This window comes from Lithobates pipiens, unplaced genomic scaffold (assembly GCF_037356315.1).
Source record: "Lithobates pipiens isolate NorthernLeopardFrog02 unplaced genomic scaffold, aLitPip1_a1.2 Scaffold_23, whole genome shotgun sequence".
Lineage (NCBI taxonomy): Eukaryota > Metazoa > Chordata > Amphibia > Anura > Ranidae > Lithobates > Lithobates pipiens.
The window spans coordinates 304,980,872-304,993,867 of record NW_027507785.1 but is presented as its reverse complement, the minus strand read 5'-3'; the positions used below and the strand labels follow the sequence as shown (position 1 = coordinate 304,993,867).

The following is a 12,996-nucleotide window of genomic DNA, read 5'->3' as shown; positions in this document are numbered from 1 at the left end:
ATAAGTAAGAAACTTTCAAAAATGAAGCTGGTTACCTTAAGATGCCTTCCAGCAAGTGTGAATATATCTGTCAATTTCTTTCGAAAGGCGCTTCACATAAGAGAGGAAAAAAGCACTTGAGATAAACTGACCCAGCAGGAGAGAGGGTGAATATCGGCTGCTGTAAAGACTTACATAATAAAGTTAATGCAGAAAGTTTGCAGTTTATGGTTAGCACAGTACAATACTCCACCGCTGCAATAATAAAGTTAAAGAACTGTAATATGAAAATGAAAATACATCTTTGTAAAAGCAGAGTCTTTTATTGTCGGAGCGGTAAAGGGTTTGAAACATTTGTCGGACTTTTTTAATTTTTTTTCTTTTGTGTCCCTATTGCAGAAATGTTCTTTTCCTATTCTGGTGATGGGAAATATCTCCAACGGGGACCCAATTGGGAAAAAAAATATGATTTTTCTTTCTTAATACATCAGGGAAGGGTTCAAATGTCCTTAAGGGTTTTAGGCCTGGTTCACGCCTATGCATTTTTTTTTTGTGCGTATTCAGTTTTGCAGAAACACACTACAGTCCATTTAACATGGTTTCCTATTGATGTAGTTCACATCTATGCATTTTATGGAAAGGGCCAGGGAATTTTTTCTGGTTTTTAGTTCCATAGACTTCAATGGATCAAAAACGTGTATTGAAAAATGCAAAATGCACCTGCAATATGCAACCTGCAACCTGCATAGGTGTGAATCAGGCCTTAGGAGAAATATCCACAATGGGTACACAGGCAGCAATAAGCAGCTGGCAGTTTATAGAACCCTTCCACACTTTAAAACATTTCTGCCTGGAATGTATGTAAACTCAACATTTCTTTTTCAGTTTTTAGGCTGAATTCACACCTATGCATTTTTGGTGCCTTTTGCATTTTGCAGATTTGAACTACAGACCATTTAACATGGTTTCCTATGGAACATGTTTTGTAGTGCAAATCTGAAAAATGCAAAAAGCACTAAAAATGCATAGGTGTGAATCCAGCCTAAGGCCTGATTCACACCTATGCATTTTTAGTTCTTTTTGCATTTTGCTGATTTGCACTACAGAACGTGTTCCATAGGAAATCATGTTAAATGAACTTTAGTGCAAATCTGCAAAATGCAAAAAGCACTAAAAACGCATATGTGTGAATCAGGCCTAAGGCATCATGGCTCTCTGTGTATAGTTTTCCAAGCAAATCATTTTTGTGAATCTTTTGCAAATCTTTTTGCCTGAAGATCCTGCCAGTAAAAGTATTTCCTGTTTCCAGCTGAAAATGCTAAGCCAATGCCTTGTCAGCCTGGCATGCAAGCTTATTCAGTTGGTCTTTAGACTGCCTATCAGGCAACCCAACAGCCAAATGAAGGAGCTCATATGCCGGGCTGAGAATGCTCCTGCTGCTGCTGTTAGTTACAAGGCAGAAGCTGAAGCAGCCCATAAATTATTTGATTTTCTTTCCTTCCACCATGGGTGGAAGGAATGAAAATCGCTGGATTCCACCATCAATGCAGTCAGTGTTTATGGGGGAATGCCTCCTTCAGCAGTGGTCTGCAGGTAAGCCGCATGGGGAGCCTTCCGGGCTGGCATGTCAAAATGAGTACTATTAAGGCCGTACACACGATCTGACTTTTTGCCAACAAACATGCAAATTAGCTGTTTTGGAGCAACATCCGACCGTGTGTACGCTCCATCGGACAAACTTTTTCTGTTTTCATCTGACTTTTGTTGGCTGTGCGAACGGACAAACTTTCTGGCAACAAAAGTCCGATGGAGCAAAGTCCGATCGTGTGTATGCAAAACCATCAGACTTTTGTACTAGGTACAAACACGCATGCTCAGAACCAATGCAAAAGATCAGACAACAATACAGAAGTTGACCAAAGGTGGCGCTGGAGTAATTGAACGTCCTCTTTTGAAGTGTCATCAGTACGTTGTGACGTCACTACGTTCGTGTTTGTTGTCAAAAAGTCAGATCGTTTGTATGCAATACAAACTTGTGGACTACGCCCTTTGTAAAAAAGTCCACGGGAAAGTTTGTACAAAGTCCGATCGTGTGTATGAGGCTTTAGTGGCTATTAGCGATGCATCAAAATGTTGGCCACCAAAAATTATCGACCGGAAATAGGGTTTTCAGCGCTGTGTCAAAAGAAAAAAAAAATCCAGGCTTTTAGATTAACAAATAGATGTATCGAATTTGAGCCAGTCTCTGCTGAACTGACCGAATATCGATCCATGTATGGCACTTGCAAGCTCCTTCTTTCATGGCTGCCTATCAGATTGACCTAATAGGCAGCCCAATGACCAACTAAAGGAGTGCACATGGCAGGCTGACAATGCTTCGGTAATTGTGGAGCAGCGGCTTAGCACTGTTAGCCTGAAACAGGAAGTGCTCTTACTGGCAGGATCCCCAGGTAAGAAACTTCGCAACACATTCACAAAAAAAAAGGATTTACTTAACAAATGCATATACAGTGAGATTTGTTGTTGAATTTAGTAAAAATAGATTTAGATTTACATATACTTTAAATGTTCTTGAATTACTACTATTCAGTCATTTTCCTATGCGTGGTTTAATGTTATTTTATGTATTTCAGACGGTTCCTATGTTTCTGTCCCGTCCCCGCTTGGGAAGATTAAGAGCATGACTAAAGGTACTGTGCACTCCTATGTCAAATGTGATTGTGTTTTTATGTCTGTGAAGCAGATTACCAGGCATGCCTTCAGTTCTTTCTTTTGACCGCCTGCGTATATAACTGTTATCGCATTTGTTCCCAAGCCAAAGACTCTTTTATCTATACCCGTGTCATCTTCAGTGACAGACAAAGATCTCACATGGGCCCTGTGCAAAAAAAAAAAAACACTTTGTTGCTAGTCATTGTTGCCACATGTAGATGAATTGTTTTAATAATGCTGGTCTTACATCTGTAGAGTTTTGCTTTAGGCTCGGTTCACACAGGGGGCGATGCGAGGCGACACGACTTGCCGCGCCGCGACCTGCCGCGACCTCAGCGGCGACTTGCAAATGACTTCTGTATAGAAGTCAATGCAAGTCGCCCGAGGTCACCAAAAAATGTAGTACAGGAACCTTTTTTCTAAGTCGGAGCGACTCGAGTCGCTCCTCTTAGAACGGTTCCGTAGTACAGAACGGGGGCGACTTGTCAGGTCGCGGCACGGCAAGTCGTGTCGCCTCGTGTCGCCCCCTGTGTGAACGGAGCCTTAGGCTCCATGCACACTGAAACTCAAAAAAGCTTTTTCTGGACGTCAGATTGGTGGCAGAAAACGCTGGTTGAAAAACTTGCTTTTAACAGCGTTTTGTACTAGCGTTTATGAGCGTTTATTAGCGTTAGCGTTTATGGGCGTTTTCAATAAAAATACACAGAGGACACTCCAAAAAATCCCACAGTACATTCCAAACTCCCACAATGCATTGAAAAAATAGAATGCCGAACACTAATTAACGCGTGTTTATAAGCGTTTATAAGCGTTTTTTGGCGGTGAAAAACGGCACTTTGAACGCGAATCTCTGGCGTTCAGAAAAAAGCCCATAAACTCCACTGCTCATTAAAGCTGAAAAACGTCCTTGTGTGCATGGACACATAGGCTATCATAGAGTGGAGTTTATGGGCTTTTAAAAAAAACGCCCAAACTCCAATAAACTGCAGTTTATGAGCTTCAGTGTGCATGGAGCCTAAATGTTTAAATGAATAAGTATAAAAAAATCGCTTGTCTGACCAATTCATGGTGCCTTCATGGACTCAACAAATTTTGGATGGCTTTTCTTTCAAGTACCATGTCGGTGTCCGGGGTTTTCATAAAACTAAAGTTCTACCTTCTGGTAGAGTGCCAGAGCATAAGACTAGTTAAGATTTTTCTTGGCTGGGAGCAAATTCAATGATTAGAATTTTGTTCCTTTCCATGGAATTCAAGAAAATAAATTCCATCCTTGTCCTTTATATTTCTTTCGTCCATTCTGGTGGGAACAGTGAATGTTGAATTGTCCCATTTATCAGTTTAGACAATCTAACGAACACTCTTAAAACAGCATCTTTTCACTACAGCTATTGTTTTCTATCATGATTCTCATTTATCTGGGTCATGGTATAATCAGCTAGTTAAATTATATACAGTGCCTTGAAAAATTATTCATACCCCTTGCAATTTTCCACATTTTGTCGTGTTACAACCAAAAACGTAAATGTATTTTATTGGGATTTTATGTAATAGACCAACACAAAGTGCTACATAATTTTGATGTGAAAAGAAAATTATAAATTGTTATACATTTTCTGAAAAGTGTGGCGTGCAAGTGTATTCAGCCCTCCTGAGTCAATACTTTGTAGAAGCGCCTTTCACTGCAATTACAGCTGCAAGTCTTTCTGGGGATGTCTCTACCAGCTTTGCATTTCTAGAGAGTGACATTTTGCCAATTCTTCTTTGCAAAATAGCTCAAGCTCTGTCAGATTGGACGAAGAGCGTCTGTGAACAGTAATTTTCAAATCTTGCCACAGATTCTCAATTGGATTTAGGTCTGAACTTTGACTGGGCCATTCTAACACATGAATATGCTTTGATATAAACCATTCCATTGTAGTTCTGGCTGTATGTTTAGGTTGTTGTCCTGCTGGAAGGTGAACCTCCACCCCAGTCTCAAGTCTTTTGCAGACTCTAACAGGTTTTCTTCTAAGATTTCCCTGTATTTGCCTCCATCCATCTTCCCATCAACTCTGGCCAGCTTCCCTGTCCCTGCTGAAGAAAAGCATCCCCATGACATGATGCTGCCACCACCATGTTTCACGGTGGGGATGGTGTGTTCAGGGTGATGTGCAGTGTTATTTTCCCGCCACACATAATGTTTTGCGTTTAGGCCAGAAAGTTACATTTTGGTCTCATCTGACTACAGCACCTTCTTCCACATGCTTGCTGTGTCCCCCACATGGCTTCTTGCAAAATGAAAACATCTTATGGCTTTCTTTTAACAATAGCTTTCTTCTTGTCACTCTTCCATAAAGTCCAGATTTGTGGAGAGCACGACTAATAGTTGTCCTGTGTACAGATTCTCCCACCTGAGCTGTGGATCTCTGCAGCTCCTCCAGAGTTACCATGGGCCTCTTGGCTGTTTCTCTGATGAATGGTCTCCTTGCCCGGCCTGTCAGTTTAGGTGGACGGCCATGTCTTGGTAGGTTTGCAGTTGTGCCATACTCTCTCCATTTTCAGATGATGGATTGAACAGTGCTCTGTGAGATGTTCAAAGCTTGGGATATTTTTGTTATAACCTAACCCTGCTTTAAACTTCTCCACAACTTTATCCCTGACTTGTCTGGTGTGTTCCTTGGCCTTTATGATGCTTGTTCGCTAAGGTTCTCTAACAAACCTCTGAGGTCTTCACAGAACAGTTTTATTTATACTGAGATTAAATTACACACAGGTGGACTCTATTTACTAGTTAGGTGACTTCTGAAGGCAATTAGTTAGGGGTATCAAAGTAAAGGAGGCTGAATACAAATGCACACCACAGTTTTCACAAATTTATTTGTAAAAAATTTGGAAAACCATTTATCATTTTCCTTCCACTTCACAATTATGTGCCACTTTGTGCTGGCCTATCACATAAAATCCCAATAAAAGACATTTATGTTTTTGGTTGTAACATGACAAAATGTGTAAAATGTCAAGGTACTGTATGTGCTGTGCTATGCCAAGTAAATACCGCAATTAAATGAGAAGTGTTCCTAACCCTAAGTATTAAGAGTATTATGCTTAATGAATCTCTAATTACCAGTGACAATACATTCCAAAAATGATCATATATTAATGTCCATAAATCATAAAACCAATATTGTCCTTGAGAAAATAATCCGTGCAGTCCAACATGACATGCCAAAGCAAAGTGCTCAACATTCTTCACAATTATATCTTCTCTAAATTATTTCATGCCATGCTCATAATCCTATGCTTATTGTGCTCCCCCTCCAACGGGTGTGCTCTCACCTCAATTTATGTGACCTTACAGTTCAGTTCGGTCAGAAAGCGCTTATGTCCCTCTGGGACTGAGGTAGATGTCTGCAAAGATAAAAGGTAGTTAAAATTGCCAAACAATAGTGCTTATTCTGTTTTCTTATACTTTATTCTAACTCCACCAAATGAACACTTAGGCCGCGTACACACGGGCGGACTGTTCGCCCAACTTTGTCCGCTGAACAGTGTTTGGGCGGACAGTCCGCTCGTGTGTGGGCTTTCAGCGGACAGTTTCAGCGGACAGTTGGACGGACAAGGTTTTTCGGAATTTCCGAAAAACTGTCCGCTGAAACCTTGTTTCAGCGAACAGTCCGCTCGTGTGTAGGCTTGTTCGTCAAACAAAGTTGCGCGCATGCTCAGAAAGGATTTTCACGCCGAAAGCTATAATGCAGTGTATAGGACGTCGTATTTTTCGTCCCGTCGTACGTGCCGTTCACGTCATCGCGCACGGTTTCAGCAAACTGTTCGTTCGTCGTGTGTGGCCATGTCCGTCCATGCTAATTTTGAGCGGACTGTTTGCCGAAACTGTTGGACGGACAAAGTTGGGCGAACAGTCCGCCCGTGTGTACGCGGCCTTACAATAAAAGGGTGCTTATAGCGCACCATACTATAAAAGCATAAAAGTGAAAAAATGCTGAGGAAGCCACCTGACCCTGTGGCACAACGCATAGGGGAGGGGTAATTGATATCACGACACTCTGGTTTTGAATGTGTTCTACCGCAAGTGGTAACTGTATTGCTTTACCATACTGTCGATCCACGGCTGACACACCCCCCACTCCCATCCCCGTCCCTCTGCCCCGAGATGACTCCTCCGTTCTTGTGCCTCCAACTCTTCCCCCAGATGTCCTCTATCTTCCTGTTGCCCCTCCACCCTCAGATAACACTCTCCTTTGGGTCTCTTTTGCCCTCAGATGACATTATTCCTCTTGGGGTCTCCCTAGTGTCCCTCTTTCTGTGTTTCTCCACTACCTCCTGATGGCCACACTTCTGTGGCTTTCCTCTACTCTTAAATGTCATGATGTCCCTTTTCTCTTCCTGCAGCTCCCTCCTATTCCAAGATGACCCTCTTTTTCCTCTGCTCCCCCTCCCAACACTACCCCAAGATGACTCCTCTATTTCTATGCCTCCATCCCTGCCCCAGATGGCCGCTCTCTTATTTTTACTCCCTTCTTTACTCAGATAGCACAGTCATTCGGGGACTTTCCTTTACCCCCATATGGACCCTGGGGCCTCCCCTCTCACCCTCCTTGGTGTTTTCTCCACTACCTCCTCATGACCGCACTCTTCCTGTGGCTTCCCTCTACCCCTAGATGGCCTGATGGCCCACTTTTCCTGTTACTTTCAACTATCCTCATATAGTCCTCTCTTTCTGTGATACCCTTCCCCTAGATCAGGGATATGCAATTAACGGACCTCCAACTGTTGCAAAACTACAAGTCCCATAAGGCATAGCAAGACTCTGAAAGCCACAAGCATGACACCCAGGGGCAGAGGCATGATGGGACTTGTAGTTTTGCAACAGCTGGAGGTCTGGAGGTTTTGCAAAAGCTGGAGGCCTCTGCCTCTGGGTGTCATGCTTGTGGCTTTCAGAGTCTTGCTATGCCTTATGGGACTTGTAGTTCTGCAACAGCTGGAGGTCCACTAATTGCATATCCCTGTCCTAGATGGTCAGTCCCTTTCTGTAGCTCTTCCATGACTCTCAGTTGGCCCCTCCCTTCCTATTAATCCCCTTTTACCCACAGATGATTCCTCCTCTCACATGGCCCCCCTGATATCACAGATGGCTCCGCCTGTCCTATAGCCCCCTTCTCCCCGCAAAAGTCTCTGTTCTGTTCCATTGTCCATTGACGTATTGACTTGTCCATTGACTTATTACCGTTATTAGCATTATTTTCATCTAACATACTGTACAAGCTTTCCTATCTCCAGCCCTATTCAAGGGAGACTCTCTCCAAACTATACATCTAATTAATGCTCTTCATACTTCACTATCGTTAATATGCCACACAGACATAAATATTACATTGGCTTATTCCAAGCAGATTGTCATTAGGAGTGATCTGTAACAGTGACAGATGCGTTGCAAGGTAAATAGCTGGAAAACATGTTGGGGGATTTCATGTGGGCATAGTTCCAGTCTGGAAGACGTCTACTAATATCCGTATTTCACATATTTCACAGATTTATGTTCAGAATTTAGAATATAGTGGAATTGGTTACAGAAGGTTATAATATATCAGCTACAAATTAGGGAATATCACAGCTTTGTAATGCTGCTTTTATAAAACGCGGGACTATATTCCCCAAGTGCCTGTGTGGCAGATAGTCATCATACACTGGAAAATGACATCTGGAATCCAGGACTTGATACACATGGGCATAAAAAAGGAGCATGTTTCTGAAGCCCTCTGAGGTCTTCCCCATGTAACAAAACACTTACTGATCCAAATAGAAAAATAGGAGCATTTAGTTGAAGTAGTTGAAGCATTGCTCCGGTATCTTCTTGCTGGAGGCCCCCCATTTTGTTGAAGCCCAAAGCAGTCACGTCCTTAACCACTTGCCGACCAGCCGCCATCATTATACTACGACAGGTCAGTATGGTCCCGCGAGCCTTCGTAGATGTACGCCGGCTCCTTTAAGCCGGATAGCAGGCACGCCCACTGCACTGCAGGGGTGCCGATGCTCGTGACTGGCACGATCTCTCATCTCCTATAGTCAGTCCCACCTCCCACAGTTAGAACACACACATAGGGAACACATTTAACCCCTTGATCACCCCCTGGTGTTAACCCCTTCCATGCCAAGGACATTTACACAGTAATCAGTTTTTATAGCACTGATCACTGTATAATTGTCAGTGGTCCCAAAGATGTGTCAAAAGTAACCGATGTGTCCGCCATAAATTCGCAGTCCCAATAAAAATATGCAGATCGCCGCCATTACTACTAAAAAAATAAGAATAATAAAAATGCCATAAATCTATCCCCTATTTTGTAGACGCTCTAACTTTTGCGCAAACCAATCAATATACACTTATTGCGATTTTTTTCCTTTTTTTTTTCTTTTACCAAAAATATGTAGAACAATACATATCAGCCTAAACTGATGAAGAATTTATTTATTTTTATTTTTTTATTTGGGAATATTTATTATAGCAAAAGGTAAAAATATTATGACTTGAATTTTCTTTGTCTCAATAAAGGAACATTTTGAAGTTTAAAAAAGAAAAAGTAAAAAAAAAAAATGTTTTTTTTCAAAATTGTCGCTCTTTTTTTGTTTATAGCGCACAAAATAAAAACCGCAGAGGGGATCAAATACCACCAAAATAAAGCTCTTTCTGTGGGGAAAAAAAGGACATCAATTTTGTACAGCGTCGCAATGACCACGCAATTGTCAGTTAAAGTGACGCAGTGCCGTATTGCAAAAAATGGCCTGGTCATTAAGGGGGTCTGTAAGTGGTTAATCGATATAGGCACTTATTTCTAATGTTTTACATACCTATGCCTACAAAAGGGGCCAGCATGAACTAATCTATCAGGACTTCGTTTTCTGACTAAAGTTCCACCCTAATGCGTTTAGCATGTGCTGAAATGCATTTTGTTTTTAAAGTAACTAACATCCAAAGTGTTGATAATGTAATTTCTTACCCCCACAAAACTGCATGTGGGTTACATTCATTTTCTAACCTTTAACATGTATTTTATGCTAGTTACTAATGCTTTAAATGTAACAAAAAAGGTTATAATCATTTTTCACCTTTCAAAAGGGTGAAGATGAGAACAGTTCCACTAAGCAGATTGTCACTGAGCTTATCATGCCTTTTAAATGCGCTCCAAGCCTGTGTTAAAATGCAGAGGTGTGAATGCACAATAAAGGTCAGTCTCTAGGATGTGTGCACGGGTTATATCTAAAGACCACATTCACACCTTTGTATTGTAGTAATATACTAATGGAGGTGCTATGCAGTGAGTTGCTAGGTAGTTTTTATGAACGGAGCCCAAACACACCCAACTGAAGAAATGAAGGACTTCTACTATACAAGATTTGATTTATACATGTTTTCGATAGATACTTGACTTTGGTATTAGCTATGTCTTGTTACCCTCTATACCAATAACCTCACCATTCCATCTAATGACCACACAACACTGAAATGGAGTAAATTGGCCATAGCAGCCATTTTATTAACCAACTATAAATATCAAATAATTACCATAATAATTAACATAATAACCTTTTTAAACATAACATCCATTTTTTTTCCCACTAAAATGGAGCACAAGGTCCCACTAGGTATAAAACTAGAACTGTACCTGTTAGTCGCTTCTCAGGCCTCCAGTTGCGAAACCACAGACACAGAGACAACTAGCAAAAAAAATACAAATGCTAGCGCTCAGAACACTGATATAATGGATCAAATCAATATAATTAAAAGGCAAATAAAAATGAAAAATCTATTAAAAAGTCCACAAGTGATTATAAGAAACGTCCAATCAATGGTAAAAGGTGCTGAGTAATGGATCCGGGGAGATGGATCAGGATGATGGGATCACAAGCACAAAGGGCAGCTCTTCTCTGGCTTGAAGCCAACGCGGGAATAACATGGAAAAGCAAGACAGAAAAGCGCCTCTGAGTGAAGTGTTTTAATCGGTAATACAAAAAGTAATAAACATTTACATTTCAGTAAGTACAGGTATACTCATAAGGAAGGGCGATATCTTAGGGATGTGGCCAATGTCAAAGGCATGTTTCCAGCAGGTACCAAGTCCAGGCTACGTGAGCTGCAAGGAGCCGGAGGGGAAGCTGGCTGTGTCCTATAGGGGAGAGGTAGCGAACAGTTCGTGGAAACAGCGTGTGACGTCAGCACTGTCAGAGGGACCACAAAGCGTTTCAGAGCATGCGCGAAGTCCATAAGGCACATGTTCGCTCCTTTCTCAAGTGTAAATATGGGAAAGGAAGAGACGGGATTTAAGTGCTCCATCCATAGGCGGAAAACAGCCGACTGGATGTATAATAATTGTGCTACATAATGCTAGATAGAGACAACTAGCAGGTACCCATATACCAACTGGGAGCCGTACCTCAAACGGGTCCCTACACCATACCTTTTGATGTGCCCATATGACCTAAAAGCACCTTGCACCCTGCCAAATGCCACAACCAACCCCCTTAGCCACTCAAGACCCCTCAAAACAAACACACAATGCCCATCAAAATTGAAGGGTGGGCGGATGGGAAGTTGCTCACCATCTCTCCCTCATGAATGTGACCTTCCCTTCCTTTTCCGGGTCACTTCCTCCCCCCAGCTCCACTCTATTTTGCATAAACCACTGCACAGCCCTGCTTCCTTAACACTCCCTCTTCGCTTAACTCCCTGTAACCAAGCCCCCATTAACCCCTGTCATGCCTTTGGTAATACTCTGGGCCTCTCTGTTAGGTTGCACAGAACAATTATGTTATGTTGCAATCTAAGGCTGGTTGGAAGTGGTTGAAATTGTCTGAAAATTGCTTTGCATATGGCCAGCATAAGAGTCCTTTTTCCACCATTTCTTTATTGGCCAACTGGCCTTCCCTGACTTTGCTACAATGTCCTTCTTTGTTTTGTTATTCTGTTACAGTGCTTGGCTGACTGACTGACTCCCTGACCCCAAACACTGGCTTCCTGCCTTCCTGCGCTTTGTCTTGCCCTCTGTCACTAGGGCCCCTTGCATACGGGCATCATAGTTTACTGATGTCTAGTCTACTCCAGAACATATGATGCTTGTGTGGAAGGGGCCAAAAGAGAAGTGATTGGAGTTAGGGCTGTGTGTGTTCCAGCTCCAGCTCTTGTATTTACCATAGTATGAAGTCCAACAGGGATGGCGGGAGCCCCTCATCATAGTGCAGTGGTGGCTGGTGTTTTTTTTTATGGGGGGGGGCAAACAACCCCCCGTTGGTCGGCCGGCTGGCGGCACCCCTCCCCCCTACCATGGCACTTACCTCATTGGTTGCTGGCGGGCAGGCTCCTACAGGCGGAAGGCATCGGCCAGGTTGCAGGCCCCTATGGGTGGGTTGCAGGCTCCTGCGGGTTGCAGGCTCCTATGGGCGGCAGGCAGCAGCTCCTGAGTCCTCTCTGCATCACGGCGGCTTCCGCCGTGCAGCTCCTCCCTCCTACTACTAGGCATCCAATAGGATTGCCTGTCCTTTCAGCCAATCCGGTGACCAGTGTCAAAACCCATTTCCTGATTGGCCAGGAGGAGGATCAGTGTTACAACAGCCAATGTTGATTGGCTGCTGTAACCCACCTGGGTGGGCTCGGAGCGCACTCCTTGCGACCAGAGTCCACTCTATATTGAAGCCTATTAGAGCCTCTAGCTCTAATCGGTGCTTTAAAAAAAAACAGCTGCTCCGCATTGGAATCCATGGATAGGGGAGGCTGCGATGGACAGGGAGGGGTGGCACCCATACGCCCTTAATGGGCAGGTCACCCCTGTAATAGTGCACCCACTGACTGTTTTTTCTGTCGATGAGGAGGAGAAAAATACCGGATACAGAGTTGACTCCATTGCGATGTTGTTTACCCCTGCAGGGGTACATCTTTCTGGTGAGTGTGGACCTGAAGTGGGAGCACGCATGGACTTTTTAATTCATTTTCACCCATGATATGATCCACTCAAGCACAAGTCAACTTTTGAATGTTATCACTTACAGTATGTGAATTTATGAACTTTGTTTGTGGAGATTTTTGATTCTCTATTGAACACTTTTTTACCATATGGACTAATTTCCTTTGCACTATTAGAACATTGAGCACTTTAATTTGTTAAGTGATTTATGTTTGTAATCAATAATATTTATTTGTGCGTTTATAGATGTGGTTTGCAACTTAAAGAGACAGTAGGCGATTTTTATTTATTTATTCAATTATACTCAATTTATTTACAGAAATTCAGTTTTTAATACACATTTAGATTAGGCAGC

The 12,996-nt window shown here is 42.5% G+C and overlaps 1 protein-coding gene across 1 annotated transcript in view; it reads left to right on the top strand.

Annotated features, from left to right (window-relative positions):
- TNNI3K (TNNI3 interacting kinase) overlaps positions 1-12,996 on the top strand; it is a 391,224-nt gene that overhangs the window by 103,911 nt on the left and 274,317 nt on the right. The window contains exon 13 of the mRNA XM_077450470.1: positions 2,613-2,669. Coding sequence (XP_077306596.1) covers positions 2,613-2,669 — 57 coding nt within the window. The remainder of the gene's footprint in view (positions 1-2,612; positions 2,670-12,996) is intronic.